Source organism: Patiria miniata, unplaced genomic scaffold, assembly GCF_015706575.1.
Source record: "Patiria miniata isolate m_02_andy unplaced genomic scaffold, ASM1570657v1 HiC_scaffold_7, whole genome shotgun sequence".
In the NCBI taxonomy this organism is placed as follows: Eukaryota; Metazoa; Echinodermata; class Asteroidea; order Valvatida; family Asterinidae; genus Patiria; species Patiria miniata.
The window spans coordinates 6,924,648-6,947,901 of record NW_024037074.1 but is presented as its reverse complement, the minus strand read 5'-3'; the positions used below and the strand labels follow the sequence as shown (position 1 = coordinate 6,947,901).

At 41.3% G+C, this 23,254-nt stretch overlaps 1 protein-coding gene across 1 annotated transcript; it reads left to right on the top strand.

Moving 5' to 3' along the window:
* Positions 1–980: 980 nt before the first annotated feature.
* Positions 981–23,127, top strand: LOC119744699. The gene is made up of 5 exons (XM_038220769.1): positions 981–2,301; positions 12,130–12,211; positions 12,600–12,660; positions 19,278–19,424; positions 19,808–23,127. Exons 1-5 carry the CDS (start codon positions 1,869–1,871, stop codon positions 21,113–21,115), a joined length of 2,031 nt encoding a protein of 676 aa, XP_038076697.1. The 5' UTR covers positions 981–1,868; the 3' UTR covers positions 21,116–23,127.
* Positions 23,128–23,254: the final 127 nt, after the last annotated feature.

The following is a 23,254-nucleotide window of genomic DNA, read 5'->3' as shown; positions in this document are numbered from 1 at the left end:
TCTCTAAGACCCCAGAGGATGGTTAATGAGTTCTCTGGTCGCCTCTGGCGTACTAATCTTTGCTTTCTCCTCATTAAGGACACGGCAGGATGAGAAGTGGTTTCATTTCATCTAAGAAACTAAAAATAAAGTACACGTTATTGCTTCGTGAGATTTGGACGGAGTTCATTTGCTGGACTTGTTTTGTATATATTGCGCACAATTTATTTTAATTTAATAAAGATGTCCAATGTCGTGTTTATATTCAACTTCAGTTCAATGTATGCTGTGTTAGTTAACTGTAAATACAATGTTCTTCTGACAACGATTGGCTGCAACACATTAACCAGGCTACTCCCATACTGTTACACATTTCTTCCTCATTCTTATAATCGTCATTGTCTTCATCCTCGCCAAAATCACCATCTCACCACAACCTTCACCATTTCCATCACCACGACCAGGGGCGATCTAGCTTTGGCTCAAGGTGGGTTTAGCAGTCATGTTTTTCTGCCTGATTTTCCTGTTTCTTGCGGACCAAGGGGGTATAAGATTTATACCCCTTCGTAGATCCGCCATTGCAACTCACCCACAAGCATCACCCCTCACCATCACCACTCACCACCATTTCCATCACCACGAATACATCACATCATCAGTACCATCTTGTCACCACACCCCCTTTATTCATTTCACCCTTTTCTTGTCCATTTTCTTTCCATCCCCAACTTTTATTTCTTGCCTCCATCTCCCTCGTTCTCCACTATCTTCACCGTAATCGTTAACCTTTTTCATAAAGTCCCTTCCCGCCCCACAACCTCAGGCACAACCACATCATTTGCAAACACCTCAGTTTTCTCAAGTACGTCTGCTCCAATCTTAATATGTAACACAAGACGCCGGATTCTCCAAGACTCGTTTCCTCCATCTTATACCGTGTCCCGTTACATCTTCCCTGCTTCATTTGTAATGCTTTGATTACGCGCACTCGGCGTGGTAACAGAATACAAAATGATGTTGAATTTGTTAAAAATGTCTCAACCATGATTTTGGTTTAAGCTGAAGGGGTGTGGCCATACCACAGACCACACCCACAATTTCGAGGTTCTTGGAGGCTGCTGAGAATCAGAGATGTCAAATGATGTCGCCAAGATGCAGCTAAGCTAAGGCTGTATCTGCGCGCGACGAACCGTCATCAATAGATCACGTACGGCATGTACGGGCATCACACGTGCAGCCCCGGCGCTGAGCATTATTTTGTAAACATCACCGCGCAACACGCAAACTAGCAGCATACGGTACGGGGTCTGATCATACAGCGCATGCACGCCTTGTCCGTACTACAACGATCAGACAGTCTCAGCTCTTCGGACGGGCGATCTCGATGCCCAGTTCGGTCCAACCCGATCCACTTCGTCATGTTGAACACGTGTTTAAAGATATCCCCAGGACGGGATAGTACGCTCAAGATTGCCTTATAAAAACTCGTTATCATTCTAGAGTTTCTGTTTAGGGCGTTATGGGGACAGTTCTGGACTTCGCATCCCGGGCCCGATCTCGGCACGTAGGACACTAAAGCCCCGGCTCACGCGTACGTGCGTTGCCTCTCGTGCATCGGTGAAGTTAAACGAAGACAGACGAGTTATTAACAATCCCTGGCCTAATACATCGGATGATGCCAGGCTAATTGCTACATAAAATTCACTCTTCATCGTCGCCCGTTGTGATTTCTTTGAAAATGACGAACCTCAAAGGGTCTAGTATGCCTACCTTAATGGTCTATTACTTACATCTGCGGTGGATCAATCTGTTAATGCATGTAAGTAAATGATTATGTCTTCCTCACTCGACCTGGAGGTTAATTTGCTTCTGTAAGACTTGAAGTAGAAATGGCGGGAACGTGGACACGACTTCCTGTATCAGCTACACTCGCAAATGATCTTGAGACATCGACACCAACACCTCCAGAACAGTCGGACATTCAGACAGTGACAACAACCAGTACTCTCTTATCATCCACCGGAGGAATCCACACTCTACCACCGACATCGACAGCTCCTAGTGTCGACACTGATTCTCAGTTCGACAAAGGCTGGACCGACACGTCGACTCCCTTCATGACGACCGACACTTTCCAAGACCCGTCGGATTTTCCCGCCTCCACGCCGCTGTACAAACCGCGAGCAGACGACAACTTCACCGACCAGCAGGAGTTTGGCGGGAGTTCCATCATTGCTTCTTCCGTCGTCACGGCAACGGTTTCTGAGATTATTACCGAAAATGGAGCTTCCACCACGACACAAGCCTCGTTTTCGCCTTACGGTAACTAGCCCTCATGTTTGTGCCAACTCACAATTTGTTTGGTAACGAGATTAATGTCTTAACAAAATGATATCAACAACTCTTACCTTTGCAAGTGACGTGTAAATTGTCGTTTGATAATAATCTTGATGATCTTTGAATTTCTGAAATGAATAATTTTGTTTGGATTCCTATTGTGAATGGATGGCTGCGATAACCATTCAGCTGGTTTTTTTCAAGTTCCTGCATAATTTTCCCTGATAAATTTGTATTTCGAAAATGTTTCAATTTTTTGTAACAATTGATAACTCTATGTTTCTGTTGTCTGACATTGTTGTTAATACGGCATTCGCATGTTTATGTAAATCTGCACGGCACGTCTGTCATTGTCTTTTTAATGTAAGATGGCAGAGCATCATTGAAATACAATGAAATACAACACACTGAGATTCTTCTGTGTCCAAATACCTCTCAACAAATTGTTCTGAAAAAAAAATCCGCATGACATTCCGTGACATTTTGGCTGATGACCTTTTTTACGCAAATATTATTGTACATTGCAAATTTCCTTGTTCACTACAGCTAAATGAAATAGACCTTTTTGCGCTGCATGTGACTCAGAGGGTGCCTTTGTTATTTTAATCAACAACAATAAGTGCACAAAAGGTTTACTCATACCTTTCCAAGCTATACACAACCATCGCCCTCTGACCCCTCCTTAATGCATAAGGTCTATTGGTACCGTCTTCTGAATAATCAACATTTTTCGCCAGTCGTCATCAAGACAAACCTTCGCTCCAAAATTGTGTTTAGCAATTAAACACAATTATCTTGCCTTCACTTTGTAAACATGTTTAGAGGCTAAACGTTACGTGTCCAATTCCTAAACATCAATGTTAAATTGCTCAACGCTAAACGTGTTTACAAAGTGATGACAAGAAAGTGTTTAGAAGAATGTATAATTGCTAAACACCAGTTCTTGCAGTGTATGAGGTTCAAATGTCCACAAATAGTTTATTGCGCGGTACTTTTACAATGCAGGCACTTCGGTGTAAAATTAACACTGCAGTGTAAAAATTAATACTGTGATAAATCTGTATTGATCGGTTCCAGGGGAAAAATGACGTCATTTGTGTTACCCGTAACACCACATTTGCAGTATAAAATGTCAATTGATCGTAGTTATTTCCCGAGATCTTCATTTTGGTGTAGGCCTACCTGGTCTAGTAACTACTTGTCTATAGTTTCTTCTTTTCCTAATTTTCATGTATTAATAGTTTTATTTCCATTTCAGATCTGCCCGTACACTGCAAAAACTGCAGTGTTAAATTTACACCATTGGTATCTATATAGGACTATCTGGTGTTAAATTTTACTGGTGTTGCTCTATATAGATACCGAATGGTGTTAAATTAACATTACAGTTTTTGCAGTGTATATATTCTAACCAGCCTTTGTTTCCTGCCCAATGCGTTTTTATGGGTATTGCTCTACGTATCACGTATACCTTTCTATACTGTCTTCCTTTCCTGAGATATCTATTCCATAAAAATAGTTTTATCACCATTTCAAAGCTATCCGTGCGTAAAAGGCTTTTATTTGTCCTTCCTGCCTGATGATCGACTCGTGTGGTCATGTTCCCCAATCAATCTTATCCCGGTTTGACATAAAAGTCTCAGTAAAATATTAACACCCCAAATACTGTAACAGCGCTGTGAACATTATCAGCATATACCCCAGTTGTGAAACCAGAAATGAATGAACTGCTCAAATTCAGTCGATTTATCTCAAACGATTCTGCTTTTTTTGCAACAGCCGAATTGCTCCCTTTTTTGTAACAATAAAAGGCGAACACGTTTTGGCGGTAAAATATTAACGCGAAAAGTACATTCAACGCAGCTGTTGCATCACCGCCGTTAAATGAAAGAATGGTTGTACCATTACCAATAATAGATCCAGCATTGTTCTTAGCCGGTAGCGTGTTTAATTAAACAGCTTTTTTATATTACTTTGCCAAATTTTGTTCCTGAACTTAGTTCTGCGCTTGTATCCTGCGTTTTCCCCCAAAAGTACAAATTTGATAGGTCTCGAAGTTCATAAATAGTTTCATTCTCAAGCCGACGTTTTGGATAAGTCCGACTGGTCGTGTCAGGCTTTTATATCAACGGCTTATGTATGCTCGTTTTTTCAACCTGCAATTTTATCACGATTATTCAGTTATTTTATTAAAATATACTTTTTCTTAAAACAAAATTGAAATACGAGAACACTTTTCTGAACAACCATAATGGTTGCAAAGTATATTCTCCTTGTTTGATGTTTGTAGCTTGTGCACACAGACTCTAAACCCAAAACAGCAAAATTTGATGAACATTAGCTTCTCATCCCCACCGCTCAACGTACCCCTTTTAGTCGATTCGATGATAAATATTGACTCAGCTTTTAAAGGTGGGCAGCAGTTTCAGTCAATTGTTCACCGCCCTGGCTAACCTTCACTCGCATCGCCTCCGGCGTGATTTCATGTCCTTGGTTTGGTCGCAATATTGTTGTTTTTTTCGTTATCTTTGCTTGTTTGTTTCTCAAATGTTGTTCGCATCACGCTGCAGCATGGATCATCGAATCATCGGCTAAAAGATTTGCTTAATAATTTTGCTTCACAGCGATGGATGATTAGGTGATTTTTCTGGCTTTGTTGTGGGTAATCAGAGGCGAGATAAAAGTACAAGATCCCGGCGTGTAAAGGTGAAAATTATCGTGACTCAATCCAACAAAATGAGTCATAAAGCGGCAGAGCTACCTTTTTCCCACAGGCCTCTTAGAATTTGAAAAAAATCAAAAGAACAATTCACATTCTCCCACATTATATGCATGACTAAGATGTCAGGCTCAGTGATATATCAAAAGGAGGAGTATGGTCTTTCTACTGCATAATAACACTGTTGTGCCTAAGACTTCTTTCGTGGGATTCTTCCATATTATTGTTGATCACTAAGAGCTCTCTATCTAGAAAAGCTCTGTTTATTTGCGTGTTTGAAAAGCCTCTTGTTCAACCCACTGTATATGAACGCCCTATACTGAGGCTTATAGCGCCATCTTGGACTCTTGGTGATTTAGGCAATGTTTCACACTCGTGTATGTTTGCCCGTGGCTGCTCGTCACACACAATGTTATTCACAATGTTATTACAGTATGATTAATATGCGACACGATGTGATCCGATGGGAACTTGGGTCACTCCCCATGGCCGACAGACATCTCCACAAACACCTGGGGCAAAGTCTTTCCAATCAGAAGATGTCTTTATAATACAAGTCACCAACCTGTCGTTGGTTCACATTTTCAATTAGCCGCAGCCGCTCTGTTAACCTTCTCGGGGCGTCAATTTGTCTAACACCTCGGCTAATCAACCTGTTTTATAGGCCTCCAATCGCCCCACGACTGTCCTTCATACACACGCCTGTGTGAAGACATCTTCACTTTGAGTTTTCCATTGGGACATAAAAATGCGCCATGCTTTCATTATTCAAGCCGATCATTTACAAGCGTGACATTTCGCGAGCCGAACTGAAACCTCCATTATGCATGCTTTTTTGCTCGCAGTGACGTCACGATGACGCAAGAGTCGCGATAGCATTGAAAGGTCTAGTGGATAATGGCCGGGTAAGGTCCTCGTCCTGGGCAGAAAAGTCTCCTGGGAAATGTCCACAAAATATGGGGGGAAAGGACTTCAATAAATTAAACCACTTGAAAGATTCGCTTGTTTTGTTTAGAGGCTAACCTAAACTAGTGCTGCATCAATGTTTTACTTTCAAAAACAGCGGAAAATGCGAACAAAAAGTCAAGAACGGGTTGAATAAACAGCAGTGACATTTGGGTCGATTTCTGCTAAAAAAAAAACAGCCGCATCATTTCTCCGATAAAAGCCCGATAAAAACGCCCGCAACGCGTGTCATTTGAGAGACCGCAGAAAGAGAAATCAACCGCCCATCTGTCTTAGAAAATCTAATATGCGATGATTAAGTGCAGCAGATTAAAAGCGCGCCGCTGCTTGCTTGGAACCTTAATGGTGTAAGCTTGTGCCCGTACATGCCTGGGGATAATTTCCTCGAGCAGCGTCCTCAGAAACGTGACTCCTTTCTGTTTTTTAAGGAAAGCTTGCATGGGATTCGTCTTAACGATCTAGTTTCTTTGGTTCCCATCCCAGAAATACATTTAACTCGATTTCGTTTCATATCAATTGTTTTCTATGTATTGCAGTGAAACTTTCCTAGAGAGATTATTCCCTGAATCTTTATGTCAGGTTTGACATGGGGGACAAAATTAGAGTGATTTTCGATTTGAAGAAACTACCGATTCGTGTTTGGGGAATTACCGGTTGTCATGCTCGTTGCTGCATTGAATGCGGCGCTAGCGCTCCAGCTAATGATGGTGCAGCCATTATGTACTGGCAGTTCTGTAAAATGACATGGTACAAGCTTGATTCAAATTTATGAGCCGGTACATGCGAGGGAAAATGTTCCGTGAAAGTGCTTTCCTCTCCTCGAAAAGATGGGGGAAATGGGCGCCGATTTGCCCTAATGCAAAACCATAAATCTTACATGATATTCCGTACATGTTTTACGACTCTCATTGCGTGGTAAATTAGACGGCAATTGTTTTGTTTCTCACAAATTTGTCGAATGTGACCATTAGGATTTATGTGAGATTTAATGGTTTATGGTCAAAAATGCTCATTACTTTGTCAAGATAACGATAATTACCCTCCTTAAAAAAAAATGTACTTTCTGAAAAGGGTACCGGCATATGGCATTACACACGACAAACCCCATCACGTATTTGGTTAGGTGCGCAATCGCCGAAATATCAAAGTATGCCTATATTAAATTCAAACTGTTGACACGCTAGCATGGTAATCATCCAACTCAACTTCTCTAGTAACCATCAAACCAAACTAGGCATTTACAATCAGCCGGTCGCAACTATGAACATCAGTCATATAAACTTGTTCTATTATAATATGCCTACTAAAACTAGCTAGAAGTTTTATTATACCGGGATTATACTCTTAATGACAATCTAGTTGAAAGCTTATCGATTGGCGCGTGTTTTTTTTAGCAGCGAGTAGATTTTCAGTCAGTTCTCGTGAACTAGAGAAACAAGGCAGTATTCTTACCATGCCGTTTTAAGAGTGAAGAAACTTTATCGTCTCCTCAATCCAAACTTCAGACGTGAGTTATCTCTTGCTTGTCTTCGCCTCGCAAGATGCCCCATTGCCACTCGGTCTCACAAATCAGCGTTTACCGATATCAAGACTGGCGTAAATCAGTCGGCACTTTGTCTATTAATTTCCCGGGTGATTTTAAGGGTTTTACGCTTGGTTGAGCCCAGCACGCCCCGTCGAACTCGAGTGATGTCTTCCACTGAAGATTAATAAACCAAAACGTGACATTTTTAGCACGGTTGCCAGCGGCTGTGTACATTGGAATTACTTACATCTACAGCGCGCGGTCGTTTCGCATTAATAACGCCAGGTGAAGATACACTGCAAAAACTGCAGTGTTAATTTAACACCATTCGGTATCTATATAGGACAACACCAGTAAAATGTAACACCAGATGGTCCTATATAGATACCAATGGTGTAAATTTAACACCTCAGTTTTTGCAGTGTAGATATTCTGCTTATAACAGAATTTTTTGGCAATGCCTGGCAATGCCTCGCACTGTATTGGGTACCTGTTTTCTCCCTTGAGGTTAAAAAAAAAGTATTTTCAGTTCTTGATAAATTTTGAACCGGTTTGCGTTCCATACATGTACATGAATGGAACCCAACTACATCCGTTATTTTGATGTCCTTCATGAAAGCCATCCATTCCTATCTTGCATCTAAAAGGCGTGAAATTGTCAGGTACATTTGCCTCATTTAAAGCGAGCCCTCAATGTTAAGGAATTGGTGAACACACACGGCAGCCATATTGATTGCACGCAAAATGGCAGCTGACACATAGTGAGTGATACAGCAAAATAAACCTGAGGGTTATAAAGCAGAAAAAAAGTTAATTGGGTTTGCCTTCAAGTAGACACAGTAATGTACCCATTTAGCAAACAAAAAACTGAGGCAAGTAAAGAGCTGATAGTGACAAATACGGAAAACTTGAGGAACATAATCGCGGTAAAAGTGCCCATGACATTTGTTTCCATTTTGGGCAACTGCGCTTTGATTGGCCAACAACATCCGCAGACAACTTCCATACAGCGCCCTCGTAGGGGCAATTTTTATTATTTACATCCTTCTGTGATCCGGACTGGACCACTTTCAATTAGTCTGCTTAATGAATGTATACACGTTGTATGATTGGAACTTGTTTCTAGGTTTAAGAACAGCCAGGAATTGATTTTAAAACAAATTATCTGCGTATTGATTCATTTGACTCGAGACACTGATATGTTGCTTTCAATAAAACGCGACTGCAGCTGGCTTCGATGACTTTCGAGTTTACACACTCGAGTAGATACTCATTAACGAACTCTGCATTATACTGTGTCTCACTCGCCACCTAGTATGCAACTCACAAATCTCTCAATGTGACATCCTGTTCTAAGTGTGCTGGAAAATACCAAAGTCGAATCTCAAAAAGGTCACATTTGCCGGCTAAACTAGGTGAAGTAGTTTCTCAATATTTGTCAAGTTGGCTAGGCGTGGGCACGTTTGGAAAGTCGTCAGTTTAATTAATCATAATTGATTGTGGGGGTAATCCTTCAAAAAGGCCTAATTTTAGTAGAAAGCGGCTAAAAATATTCACTTCAGAGACTGATTGCTTACGGAAAAGGCTAAATGATTTTGCAAACAAAATAATGACATGTTTGTTGCCGTTTCTTTTGCATGGTAGTGATATCAATTCTTTAAAGAAAATAGAATATCCATGAGGCAGGGCGAACCAATGGCCACAATACACAGGTTGGTTAGTGGATAGTGGCCGTAATGAGCAAGTGCCAGCTTTGAAAGTGGTCACAGTGGGAACAAGACGTGGCATAGAGATTGATGAACATTTAGAGCACAGAGTTGAGTTTGATATTCCTTCAGGTTTATATCATAATGGGCCTTATTCACGAACCGGCCATGTTGAGAGTGAGGTGAAATCTTCATTTTTGGAACTTGTGTAGAGAAATGAAAGCAACTTAATTACTAATTTATTCCAGTCTGCTTAAATGAATAATTCAAATTTGTACTTAAAACATTCCTTAATGTTTAATGCCAGATTCTAAAAAGGAATGACAGTAAAAAAAATTTTTTTTAAAAGGCTGCATTAGGCCAAAAAAAAAGTCTCCGGTTTCTGGTACGCGCGCGCGTCGCCGTAGCCATGCGCGTCGGCAAAATGAAAAAGTTTTGTTTCAATACAAGATGATGTTTCAAAACCGCCAAACTCACTGGTTTGACTGGAATTCTGCTGCTGCACAATTTTAACGTGTTTTTAGATGGGGTTATGATCGAGAATAAGATTTATGTGGCTTCTCTGGACTCCCATATATTTGCACTAAGTTTAGTCGGGCACCATTTGCAGTCATCAGCCGACATTTGAAGAAAAAAAAAAAACCAGGTAAAAAAAAAAAAGCCGCGTTGCCGCACCACTTTTGGGGCAAGCTCCATACCAGAAACCGGAGACTTTTTTTTGGCCTTATGCCTGCAAATATAGTCTGGCGCCATCCCATTCAACAGTTAAGAATTAATGATACATGTTCAGGGAACTCAACAAAAATGGCCAACTGGTGAATAAGGCCCACATTCTTCAGAGAGAATTAGGTGACTATACTAGATCATTGTATCATTGTATTGGAAATGTTTATTTCAAAAACGATTTGGAAAAGAAATACTACCAATGAAATTGTCATTTGGGAAGATCCGGGATATTTTGACAGAACATGGCTTCAAGAGACCTGAAGGCGCCCCAATTTTAGGTACAGAAAAATAATTGGCTGCAGTGAGTGACGTCAGTTACACTTGGTTGTGTTTCTGCTATCAAAAGATAGCTGTGGGGTGCTGTGGTCCAATGGTTACGGTGTTTGACTCGTGTGCCGTGGTACATGGGTTCGAATCCTGACCGTGGGAACATGGTGCTTGTGCTCTTGAGCAAGGCACTTTACCATTATTGCTTCGTCCTTCGGATGGGACGTAAAGCCGTAGGTCCCGTGTGTTGTGTAATGCACGTTAAAGAACCCAGTAACACTTATCGCTAAGAGAAGGGGTTTGCCCCGGTGTTTCTGGCAGTGGCTGCAATATGCGCCGCAGCACCTTGTAAACCCTTATAAGGTGCTACATAATGGGTCTCATATTTCTCATAAACTTTATTTACCTTTCTTTAATAATAGACATATCTCCAGCGCCTTGAGTACCTAATTGTTGGTAGATACGTGCGCTATATAAGACTCCGATAAGATGGGCATAACGATAGTATTTGGAAGTCTGTTGGGCACGTTGTAATGGTACAGGTGACACCAAATGACACTTAGGGTTGACAAGGGACAAGTGGCCAAATGGATAATAGGTCCATGATGACATATTCTGGGTCGTACCCTGCCACCCTCGGTAAAAGCAGAAACCATTTCATTCCAAGTAGCCTGCGGAAGATTTTACCTGAGTGGCCGCAGAAGTGCACTACTCTCAGGCCAAGCATTCAATGCTCAGAAAGCCTCTACGTCACTATGCACACGCAGTTATTTTGAAAGATCCAACTCCCTCTGGTGCAGAGACTTGGACACATTAAGTCTACATCTAAATCTACCACCGCAGGCATGACTGAAAAAAGAGAATAACAGTTGAACATGGCATCAGCCATAATGCACACAGAACACGTCTACCGAACCTCTGCAGGCCTTACGACAAGCAATCTTGCCTAGAAACACAGCCATTGCACGGGGGACGCTGAAGGGCCCACAGTCAATCACATTGGAAATGAGCAAAATGAATTCCTGGCCGCAGTCCCAAGACACTGGTATACCTCGTTTGTTTGGTTTTCGTGCCGTGCCGTAGCATCTTGTCAGACTTATCAGATCTGTCACGTTGATGAAGAGGGGAACTGGTGATTATCTTAAAGACACTATCTGACGATTTGAAGTCCGTTCCCGAAGTGACGTCATGACATAATCCACCAACTTTCATTCAGGTTCACGGTTCTATTAGCATTCAAGGGACGAACGCAACCTACTAAGAAACACAGGAACTTTTAATTTGTTAAATAGCAAATGTGTTGACAGAAATAATGGAACAAATATTGGAACAAAGACGGCTGGCCTTAATGCACTCCGAGACGTGCAGCTAATATTGACCAATTATCGATATGACGTATAACAACCGTCATGTTTAGCCCAGATTGTGAAACCTTATCTTTTTACTTCAGATCAAATTATAGAGAAGCATGCAGCCAATTTAATGATCTCTTCTGTTTACTTCGCGTGGTTTGTCATTTCAAATTGGTGAAGGAAATTGATTTTTGTTATTTGGCGTTGACGTCACACTATCTGAGCTGGTTACTAAGGACACTGTGATGCTAGGGCGTGGCATATGCGAGACATCAAGAGGGACGTTTCTCTATGCTGAGACTTTTTGTCTCAGCTAATTAGCATGCAAGTACAGGGATCATGCAGCCACGCCCTCTCCGTATGTGCCACGCCCTCTTTGAATTTGCCATGCTCTGTTTCGTGTTTTACAATTTGAATTAATTGTTTCTTTTTTTAGAGAGATGCGCCACGCCCTCTCCGGATGTACCACGCCCTCTTCAGATATGTCACGTCCCGTTTTTGCATGCTATGGATGATTGTCTGAATGGTTACAATTTGTTTTTTATTGCACAGATAAATTCAAGTTGGGCCTCATAATCACGCTGTCGATTGTCATCGGTTGCTTTGCAATCACAGCGATATCACTCCGCATCAGGTAAGCTGACCTATATCGATTTCTCATTTCAAGAAGTAAGTCAAAAATGCTTAAGTCAAAAATGACACCTAACCAGGACCGTCGCCAGCCGCCCGGGGAAACCACAAGAAAAAACCCACAATTGTAGGTCTTTTGTACGCTTATGGGGGGGGGGCAGTTGCTCAACAGTTGCAGCCGGCCCCCTGCCCCCCCCCCTCCCCCCCCCCCCCCTTAGCGACGGGCCTGCACCTAGCCTCCAGCAATTATTGCCTTAGCCATCAGCCTTATCCATCAACAATTATTGGATGCAAGCATTCGCGTGTACAAGTTCTGACATGTTTTCACCATCACAGTTCAAGCGAAATATGAATTATATATTATCTCATAAAAACATCTGTCCTCTTTGCAGAAGTAGAATCAAGAAGAGACGATTAGAGTTGGAAATCGTGAAGAAAAAGAGGAAAAATGCGGTAAGAGCATTTCGAGATGATAAATAATAGTGCAGTCATATTTAATTTACGCAAACCGTGACATTTATGTCCAAGTAAAGGTGCCTGGAGCCTTTGATAGTACCTAGGGGCTCGCGCCATATGTACTGATCCCTGTGGCCTTAAAAAGCACTGAGTATCTTTATGTTGAGGCTAAGGTGTATACCTACATTGCAATTTTTATGAGGTCACAATGGCTTCGTCTTACGTCAGATTACGTGGCAGCGCAGTCAGCGTATGCATTTATTGCATTTAGTGCGCAGGCATGGGCTGAATGCCACTACATATGTGACGTCACGACATTAGATCGATAGTACGCTGTAAACGATTTTGTGGCCAACAACGCCATAATATTATGCATACGTTTCAGCGATACTTTTTGAGGACGAAGAACCATTTGAAATTTCCATGTGTGTTTCCTCCCGACTCGAATAAAATTACTTTTTCCCCATTATACCGTTACTATTATCTGAAAGGGTGTTAGTGCCAATTCCATCTTTACTCCAATTTTCAAGTCTCCCCCCCCCCAAAAAAAAAATATACGGGTTAGACTATTAATTCTAGGTGTTCATCGTTCGTGCTAGGGCGCCTGTGCAGGTGCACATGACCTCCATAGGTGTTGTTAGGGTAATGGGTTTCCACGCATCCATGATACTGAACCTTTACATCACCGAGTAGAACATAGTGTCTTAACCTTACTTCGTGTGAAGGCGATAAAATCGTTCGGGCAGCAAATGCTGATAGCACTGTCAACAACTGGTCGTGCAGGTTTCTTTTTGTGTAAGGTGTTTTCTAGTTTGTCCACTGTAAACCAGATAATGTCCCATGGCTCTCATTTATTCACCATTCGTTGTTATTACGGTACCCTGGAAACCAGTCATTATATCCGGTCGTGGTTTCATTGACGTCATTCTGACGTCAGCAGACTAATCAAAACATTCTACAGATGATATATGATGGCTTTCAGGGAGAACTACAGGAATTGGTTTGAGTTTCTAATGGAGCCTATCCATAAGGCAGTAAAATTAAATTAAGAGCGAAACGAAAGAGAACTGTTCACAGCAATTTATTGAAATTTATTTTGGACAAGTTAATTGTCAATGTTCAAAGGTTGAAGAACCTTTCCAATGTAGCAGAGAAAACCAGAAATTTAGAAATCACAAAAAACGTATAAATTATGAATAGGGAGACATGTCGCCGATAATCTGCTAAATTTCATTTAAAATAATTTATTTCAGCTATTTCGTCATTTGGGCATAGCTGTTGCTTACCAAACAATCTTTTTCCGAATACTGAAGAGGATTTACTGGGTGATGATTATGATGTCCTTGGGCTTTGACATTACATCTTTTGTAGACAGTCGTATTACTAAATTGGCAAGGAGAAGAGAAGATGCGATCAAATATAAACCAACCAGCTCCCCCCCCCCCACCAAAAAGTAGACACTGATCACTCAATGATGTAATGGTGCTGATCGTTCGCTTTCAGTGTGACGGGCTATCCTTAACGAAAAATTACCTAGAGTTAATTTGACCCAAGCAAGAGTGAAAAATGCAAATACCCAAACATTGGGTTGCCCTTTACCCAATTGTTTGGATTAGAATTTCTGTTAAATTCAACCAAAACTTGTGGTTTGGTCTTGTATGACCTCAAGTTTTGGTTAAATTAACAGAAATTCCAACCCAAACAATTGGGTATGGACAACCCAATGTTTGGGTAGTTGCAGTTTTCACCCTGGCTTGGGTACAATTAACCCAGGCAATTTTTCAGTGTTGAAAGCCATCTGAAGAGAATAATAAAACCATTTTTTTGGGGGCAGAATAACATAAAAGACAATGTAAGTATCGTTCATCTGATATGTAATAATTATGTATAATCTGCCTGAATTTTCACGCCACTGCCTTGAGAATCACGTCATGTTTGACTAATGTCATCAAAAGTGTTACGGCAAGAAAATGTTCCCTCAATATGGCGGGTTCCCATCGCTCAGAATCACGGCCCAAACCAATGTCTCGATCAGACCATATAACCGATCGCCATGGCGACATTTTGCATAACCCCGGCTCCTAATTAAAAACCATAAATCACCTTTGTACCAGCACCACTCTCTGTGCCCAGTCCGCGTTCGGTAATCCGATAATGCTGCATCATTTTTGACACCCAAGGGACTGCCTGCTATCAATTTTATGTAACCCGTTGTGTAATTTCCGCTGATGTTGTTCCATCTCGCTGTGAAATTGCACAGACCTTGGGATCGAGTCATAGCTTCTTGCTTTTCATAAACACTGTTTCTCCTGCATCGTAAATTTCCTTCAGTGGAGACGAATTATTGTTGTTGGCTGGGTGGGGTAAGTCCCTGGGGCAAGTCCCTGAGGTTCGATTCTTCTGTTACGAGACAGCTTACACGAAGCGGCCACGAAAGCCCAACCCCTATAGGCCTATATCATGCTTCCACCATTTTAGTCATGTTCCCTGTATCCAATAACAGTAATGAATGATAATGTTTTTGTGCAAAAAGGAACCAGACCATTTTCCCTCCAGCCTCGCTTTGGTTACATTGATTTGAATGGGAAAAAAATCTAATGGCTGCAACATGATAATGGTCTATAGCAGAAAACGTCCCAGTGTAAAAAAAAAAAAATTAACGGTACACGAAATCAAAAGAGGGCTTAAGTAAAGATCCATGCAACACTAATAGACCTTATGCAGTTGCAGGTGTCTCGGAGGGTATTCTTTTGTTATCTCAATTCAGTAACAATGAATGCACGGAAGGTTTACTCATGCCTATCCGAACGATAAACACACAGTGCCTCTAACTCTGCCTGAACGCATACGGTCTATGACAAGACGGGGTCTACCCGATGTTCCCCAATACCGATGTTCCCCGAAATCCTTAGCATGAGGGTTAGGGTTAGGGTTAGGGTAAGGGCAAGGGCAAGGGCTAGGGCTAGGGTTATAGGGTATGGATTTCGGGGAACATCGGTATTAGGGAACATCGGTATTGAGAACATAGGTATGCACCCTGACAAGACAACAATGTGTGTTGAATTTCTCAGTTTATACTGGTCCCGACTCCCGAGCTGGGGGCCAGCCATGCATGTAGTCATACCTATCTCACTGACTGACTCCCCGACGGATTCACTGACTGGTTGTCACTTGTGACTTTAGCCTAGTTGTTGGCTGGTGAGGAGAGCCAGGTAATGCTGAATAGGTATTTTTCACGAGTCAACCATATTAAATTGAAAGCGAGGTAAACTCTTCGTTTTTGACGCTTGCGAAGAAATGAAACCAATGAAGTAAAGTTAATTAGAAATAATACCAGTCTGCTCTGATGAATAATTTGAAATTTGTGATAAACATTCCCTAATCTTTTAAACCGCCTTTGAAATAAAATTTAAAGTTAGGCTTGGAAGTCTGGCACCATCCCATTCAACAGTCTACAATTTATAAAATACATTCAGGGAACACGATCAAAAATGGCTTCCTCGAGAATAATGTCTGTAACCTAATCGTGTGAGTGAGTACTGTTATGTGGGCCATTCTGTATCAATTAACCTATCGCGGTAGAATCGCGTTAGAATAGCGTCAACGCAGCTTGTGAGATATTGTCCAATTACATGATATGTATACAAATGGACGCGGAATGCGCACAATCTGAGACAAACAAAACTAGTGTACAAAAATTCCATAGGGTTGTGTAAGGGGCGTGGCTAACTCGCAAACGGCGATAGGACAGTTGAATAGTATTTTGTGCACACTGGGACCAGCTTTACCAGACTTGCCTTGTCTTGCATATTTTCTCTCGTATTTTTTCTCTCCATGTTATTGCTCCTTGGTGGAATAAGGCCACATCAGACACTTGGTGTAATAAACCATATTTTCTATTACACGTTTTATGACAGCAATAACAAAACCGACGTAACCATTCACCGTGTATCAAGTAAAGGCTAAGTGGACATTACGTATTATAGGCGAGGTGTGTTCACCTTTTTTCCCTTCTAAATTCCCTCTTAACATGTCATTTTTAATGGCAACAGTTCTCTCTGATCCAGAACTCTTCACCCGATGCATTAGCGGTCTCTCTGATGTATAGGGCAATAGTTATTAACTATTACCTCGGCCTCTCTCTGTGTTATATCACACTATGCAGACGTGTTGATTCCATACGCATTAAAAGTCTTGCAGCGCGGGGATATACTAAAATATATCCTGAAGAAAAACAATAGTGGGTTGCCGGGAAGCAAGTAGGTCGGTACGCGCATGGTTGGGATTTGGTCGATCCGTCAGGACGGGGTTGAAGTAGTTTGTCCGGATCTGTGCGGCTCCACAGGCGATTGCTTATCTCCTGTTACCATGACAACCCAAATGACTAGGGACACTCCCTTGCTCCTATCTGACACATCGGACATCGAATCATGATTGTTGTCTTGAAAATTTAATGATAAAGTTGTGAGAATCGTCTTGAAAATACTGAGGCTAGAGAGATGATTATTATTTTTTCTAATACAACGACGTTTTTTCTTATTTCTCTGTTGGTCTACAAAACCTTTGACCAGCCTTGTCATCTTTGAGATTGAATTTGTCAGTAAAGAAAATTCCAATCTGCTCAATAACATCATTTCCCGCGGGTTTAATAATGGAGCCAAGAACGGGAGGTAGTGGTTTATAATTGGCTATAAAAACCGTTGGCCGAAATTTTTTTTAAAATAGTGACATAATTGAGCAATAACGATTGTGTTCCTATGACAACCTGAGTGGCCTTCTCTCGTGAGAGTTTACAAAATGAAATTGTGCCCGTTGTTGAAAAAAAGGGAAATGAGTTGTTTCCTGAGAACGACGATAATCGAATGCCTGGTCGTGTTTATATTGAAGAGTTGTTTTCTTCTTGTTTTTCCCTTGGCAGATTTTATCGAAGGATTTTTTATTTTTTATGGAATCCAGACTCAAGCTTGTCATAATTTAGTTATCGTGTATAAATATAACCCGGAAACTTCGGCACTAGTTAATTCAGACGCCGCCTAAGGCTCATCAATTTTGGGCGGCCATTTTGGACAGGTACAATACTAACCTGCGTCTTACCCTAAACATGGCACCCCTGACCCACCCATATGATTATAGAGTGGTTTTGTCTGTGATCCATCACGCCATGGAGCCATGATCACGCCCAGCCCGGGACCTAATCATCACTCACAAGTCGGACGACATCCAACCCGTTTCTCCCGCGTTCCCTGTCATCAAAATTCTTTACTCTCATTTTTAAGCGGGAGTTGCCATGACAGCTGAGTGGGTCTCGTGTTATCGAACTGCTGGAACTCGGCAGTGTTCTCCTTTTTTTCCCGCGCTCTTTCAATGGTTTGTGTGTATTTCTCCCAAAGCAAGGTCGCCCCGTCTTTTTTAATCACAAAGTAATTCCCGACGGCCCCTCTGCTAATGAAGAAATGTTGTCTGTCATCGCACGCGAGCCTCCTTTTTCTGGTTACAACCAAAACCTTAATCAATGTGTCAATAATTCCCCAGTGCAGTTTCTGACCGTACAGCTAAACAAAACAATTAAAACGTGCTACGCTTTTCCGTTTTCTTTCTGCTAATCGTATGGGGTGTTTTTGAGTGGCCATTAAAGAAATGTAAACACACGAACTCAGATTCGGCGAAATGTGACGCAAACCGTGAAGCGAATCGTCTTCAGTGCAATTAAACTGTTCTCAGAAAGAAAGTTACAAGCATTCCATGTCGGTGTTCTCATCATTGGTTGTAAATTTTGCGAACCGCGTGGACGTTTCGCGAAATCAGTTGTTAAGCAAGTCACGATAGTGCGATCCGATGCTGCAGTTAGATTTCATTTTAATTTAAAAATAATATAGGGGCCTGTGATAAATTTGTTTAATTTTTGTCTTCTTGATAACTTCTCCTTAATAATGGACTGAACTGAATCAAATAAAACTGTTTCAAATGAACTTGGCTGTTATATTATCAAAGCTAATTGAGTTGAGACTTTACTGTCTCAACTCAACCTAACCTGTGAATCGTCACGGTTAGGCTTGTCCTTTTGAGCAGGCCACGTCCACTTTTCCCAAAGACTAGAAACATACCACTGAAAGTAACTTAAAGCTACAGTCCATCATTTGCAGCTATCCAAAAAGTAACTGACGTAATTATTGTTGAAAAACATACTTGGTTGAAAGATAGGGTAACTCAACTCTACAGACCTTTTTTTTGTTTGTAAACATTGGCGCCATTTTATATGGGCTGTCGCAAGCGCATAAATTGAAGCCGTGGATGGCAACATATTTTTCCAAAAAAAAGTCCTCATAACGCCATCAATACATAGTTAAGAGGTATGTGTAGGAATTATTTTGTAGGTTTGTTGACAATGTTGTATTTCCAACAATCAAATAATAATTTGCTTATCTTTAATAACTTTTCTTCATTTTCGCAGTGTTATGTTGGACCTTCCATAGTTTTGCAACCCGCGGTTGGCAAAATGTGCAGTTTGCCAACCAAGCGTAGAAAGGTCTATTATAACAATATAGCAGCATATTTGGCGGTTTCTTACAAAAGGGAAATGACTAATAATTTCATGTTCTCGTTTTGTCTCGCAGGCTGGAAATGGTGACAGCAAGCCGCCAGTAAAGCGAGTGACAATCAAGATGTGTACAGACTCCAACTCCAGCACCAGGAGGACCAACAAGCGACCCTTAAGACGTAGCCACAGCCCCTCCTTACAATCCAGGGCCAAGATACCTGAGGTACATTCAGTGGCCATAACTTGGGTTAACCTTTTTAAGGGGGTGCTGACGGCAAATAGTATTTATTTTTGTTCAATTCAATTCAAGATTTTGAGGGGGGGGGGGCTACACGTGGGCACAGACATCCGCTGGGGGGGGGGGGCAAAAAACGTTCCTGAAAAAGGAGGAGAAAAAAATGCTAGCCAGAACGAATGGTGCTAGAACTAGTAAGAGGGCCTGAGAATATAATCCATGCTCCAGAGTAAGACAATTCAAAAAGCATCAGCCTCATGTCAGTTGAAGCCTGAAATAATTGACCTAACTTCTTCTCTTCAATTCTGAATTTGATTCTGAAAGCATTCGATTGAACTTAAACATCTTGCCATCACATTTCGTATCTACAGATTCCGATTGGAAAGGACATGGATAGGAATCGAACCTTGGACGCCCTGCTGGATGCAGGCACCTACATCCCTATCGCCCCACCCCCTCTAGGCATGGCTCGCGATCGCACCAAGAGTGACGTCTCATCCAGGACGGGTCTTATAATGGGAGGCAAGAGTTGTGACGCGGAGGAGCATGCGTACGACAACCCTGTCATCTCATCCGCTGAAGAGATGACGACCGAGGTTTCAATGCTCAGCGAGGAGACCTGTCCTCCATTGAGGATGAAGATTGACGCCGAGGTGCATCGCAGCAACCTGGATGCCATGACCCACAATGCATCTGACTCCGAAGACGGTTCCGTGGAGAAGGGCAACTTCATCGAGAGCTCAGAGACGGAGAGCCTCAGTGATGCTAGGAGGCGCTTCAAGCTCAACCACTACTTTGGGATGCGGTCCAGCCAGCGGAATGACTCCAAGGATTCTGGGTACGTTGAGAGTTTCATCTCGCAGGATAGCTTGCGTCTCAGAGCCATGGCATCTTTGGAGGAAGGCCGAGCTTTGGCTGATGGGATGAGTGTTGCTGCAGGACACGAGAGGATGCTACCAAGGCTCGGTAGCATCGAACCAACCTTATTCATGGCAAGCGTTGACGAGACGTCAAATCTCAACCTGAACAGATCCGGTTCGGTCGCATCCGACAATGATGGACTTCCCCACCCTAAGGTCTGTCGCAACAACATCATGAACATGAGACAGTCCCGTTATAGTGTCCCATCTTTCCCCACTCAATACCCACAGTGCTTTCCGCATCACCGACAACCGAATCGGAATCCATACCACGACATGTATGGCGCCCCCTATGGTATGCCTTACCAAGCCATTACGCCGAGATACCCAAGTAGTGAATGTAGTGCGTATGATTACGCATCAACACAAAGCGACTTTGGCCCTGCGCCACGAAGGAACAGCTACGTCAACCGTATTCTGCCAAAGAGTCTAAGCTGCGAAACTACAATGTATAAAAGTTGCGACCTCATATCACCACAGCATAAAACAGGGATTCAGGACTACGCTCACCAGAAACGTGTCAAACGCTTTGTGAAGCACCGAAGTTTGGGCACACAGACAGGCGACAGTGACAATGTGAAACCAATGGTTCGGTGGGATTATGACAATGCAGGGAGCCTTGTTGCCAAGCCGAGAGAGAATGCTGGGATTGATTTCATCGGACCCATCTACATGGCAGAGGAGCTTGAAGAAATGGGCCCACACAAGACACAGTGTGTCATAGATATGGAGACTGCTACAAGTACAACTTCTTTATAACCAAACACCTTTGAAACCAAGATCACAATCAGTTAAAGTATTAACCCTAATCATTCTAGATTCTTCAAAATTTGTGAAGATTTTCTTCAGAATTGAAGAAAGTAGAGCCTAGCTGGCAAGTTCTAATTTACATTGGGTTTCTGCAGAGTATTTCGGATTCAGAAAGCTCATACCAAAAATGATGAGTTACAGTTTATGAAGGTACCAAAATTCCTCAGATATACGTGGTAAAAGCCATTAGAGCTTACGAAAATGCAAAGATGCATTCCACACTGATAAACAAGATAATTATGATAGAATTTTTTTTTACAACTATAGTTATAAAAAAAAATTGACTAGTTAACTAGTCAACCTGTTTGCCAATTCCTGTAAATTTCAATGGAATATTGGTTTCATAGGCCTAATTTCTTTTTCTTGTTGGACGACATAAGTAGGATTGGTTGTAGAAGTATTGATGAAATTTCGCTGGCAGCTTCCCAGTACAAATTTCGTCTGGTTTGTGGTTCTAAGAACCAATCAACTTCTGTTAAAGAAATTTACTTTAAGAAAAAGGTTGCGTGAACCCACGATAAAAATGCAGAATGAAGACGCCTTGAAGGCAAAATCCTCTCTCACGTTGAAACTGACTTACAAACGGGAGCTTCCTATCAGAAGCCCCTGATCTGTAATCTACCTGGTGAATATTAGATGAAGTGGATTTGTTTTTCTCCAGTCCGGCTTCATTTGGAATGAGCCCTGCTCCCGTGAGGACCAACAGAAGACGTTTGACCCAGAAATAAGGATAGAATTTCGAATCCTACTTGAAAATTCCTGTGCTGTTTTCTTCCCGGACATTGGAGAGGTAGTCAAGGTGGAGCTTTTATTTATTTTCTCTGGAATTTTATTTTTATCACTAGACCATGGGAGATCAATTGTTTTGTAGGTGCTTAAATTGTCAACAGAATGCAAATCATAGATGAGAGAAACTTTAGTTCAATTAATCTTGAACTGAATTGGAAACTAAGTTTCTGAGAAGTAAGATTTGAGGTTTTGCATGGTGGAGATAATAATGAATGAAAAGTTTGCGGAGACACCATGTGGGAAAAATTTCTCAACTAAGAGAATGGTTCTGAAAAGAACCAGAGGTATGAACTCGATGTTCCGGTCAGTATGCTCTGACCGTCTTCCGAGTTCACACTTTTCCAGCGTGCTATGACAGGTTATAAAAATGCGAAGTACTTTCCAAAATCATTCCTTAGGATTGGCAACTATAAAAAAAAAATTGGTCTCTCATTAATAATGACCCAAATTTGTATTAACTAATCACGTTTTGTTCATTTCGATACGCACATTGCATATAAATTTGGCGATTGTTTTTTTTTCACGACTTATATTTTTGCAAATTTCTGGTTAACTTTGCACTTTGCGGAATTACAGCACGCACTTTGGCACGGAATGAGCCAAAAAATGGTGTTTTTGCTAACAACTACTAAAATTTGTATTTTTACTGTCAATAATTACACATACCTGAACGAAAGTGGTTTTTGTATCTGTGCAAGTACACAAGTCTGTCTAAACAGTCCAAAATCGGTTGAAAATTGCTAACGAAGAATAAAAATGGTTGCAAAACTTGACTTATTTGGGCATTTTGAAGGAAGAAAATATGTTCAAAAATCAACAAAAATGTGGTGATAAGCCTTATATTTGGTTGCCTGTTACAGTTTGAAGTGCCTAGACTGTTATTTATACATTTCGTCATTGTTATACGTGTATTGTTAATTCCACACAGAAATTTATTTTTTAACCATTGATCTTGCTTGCACTGTATTTAAAATTCCCGGGTCACGTTTGTTGGAAATTTGTACATACTTTTGCCTCCTGTACAAAATTATGTGGAACAATTGAAAGTGTCCTTTAAATTAGTATAATTATTTGGTATTTATAAGCGATTTACTCTTTCCACTTGAACTATTTTTCAATTCTGTAATTTCTTTCCATCATCAAAAAATTAAAATTAAAAGTGATCAATCATTCATTGTGTTAAGCTTGGTGCGGTTAATTTTCTTTTAAACATTTTTCACTGTTACTTTTTTTCACACTTTTTCTTCCAATTCCCAAGAATGTTTTTAAAGACTTCTAAGTCTAGGAACCATCCAGACA

Excerpts from the sequence above, each read along its gene's own strand:
- LOC119744699 (XM_038220769.1), top strand. The coding sequence starts at position 1,869 with ATGGCGGGAACGTGGACACGACTTCCTGTATCAGCTACACTCGCAAAT. Across the intron at positions 2,302-12,129 it reads AGCCTCGTTTTCGCCTTACG|ATAAATTCAAGTTGGGCCTC; the intron begins GTAACTAGCCCT and ends TTTATTGCACAG. Across the intron at positions 12,212-12,599 it reads GCGATATCACTCCGCATCAG|AAGTAGAATCAAGAAGAGAC; the intron begins GTAAGCTGACCT and ends TCCTCTTTGCAG.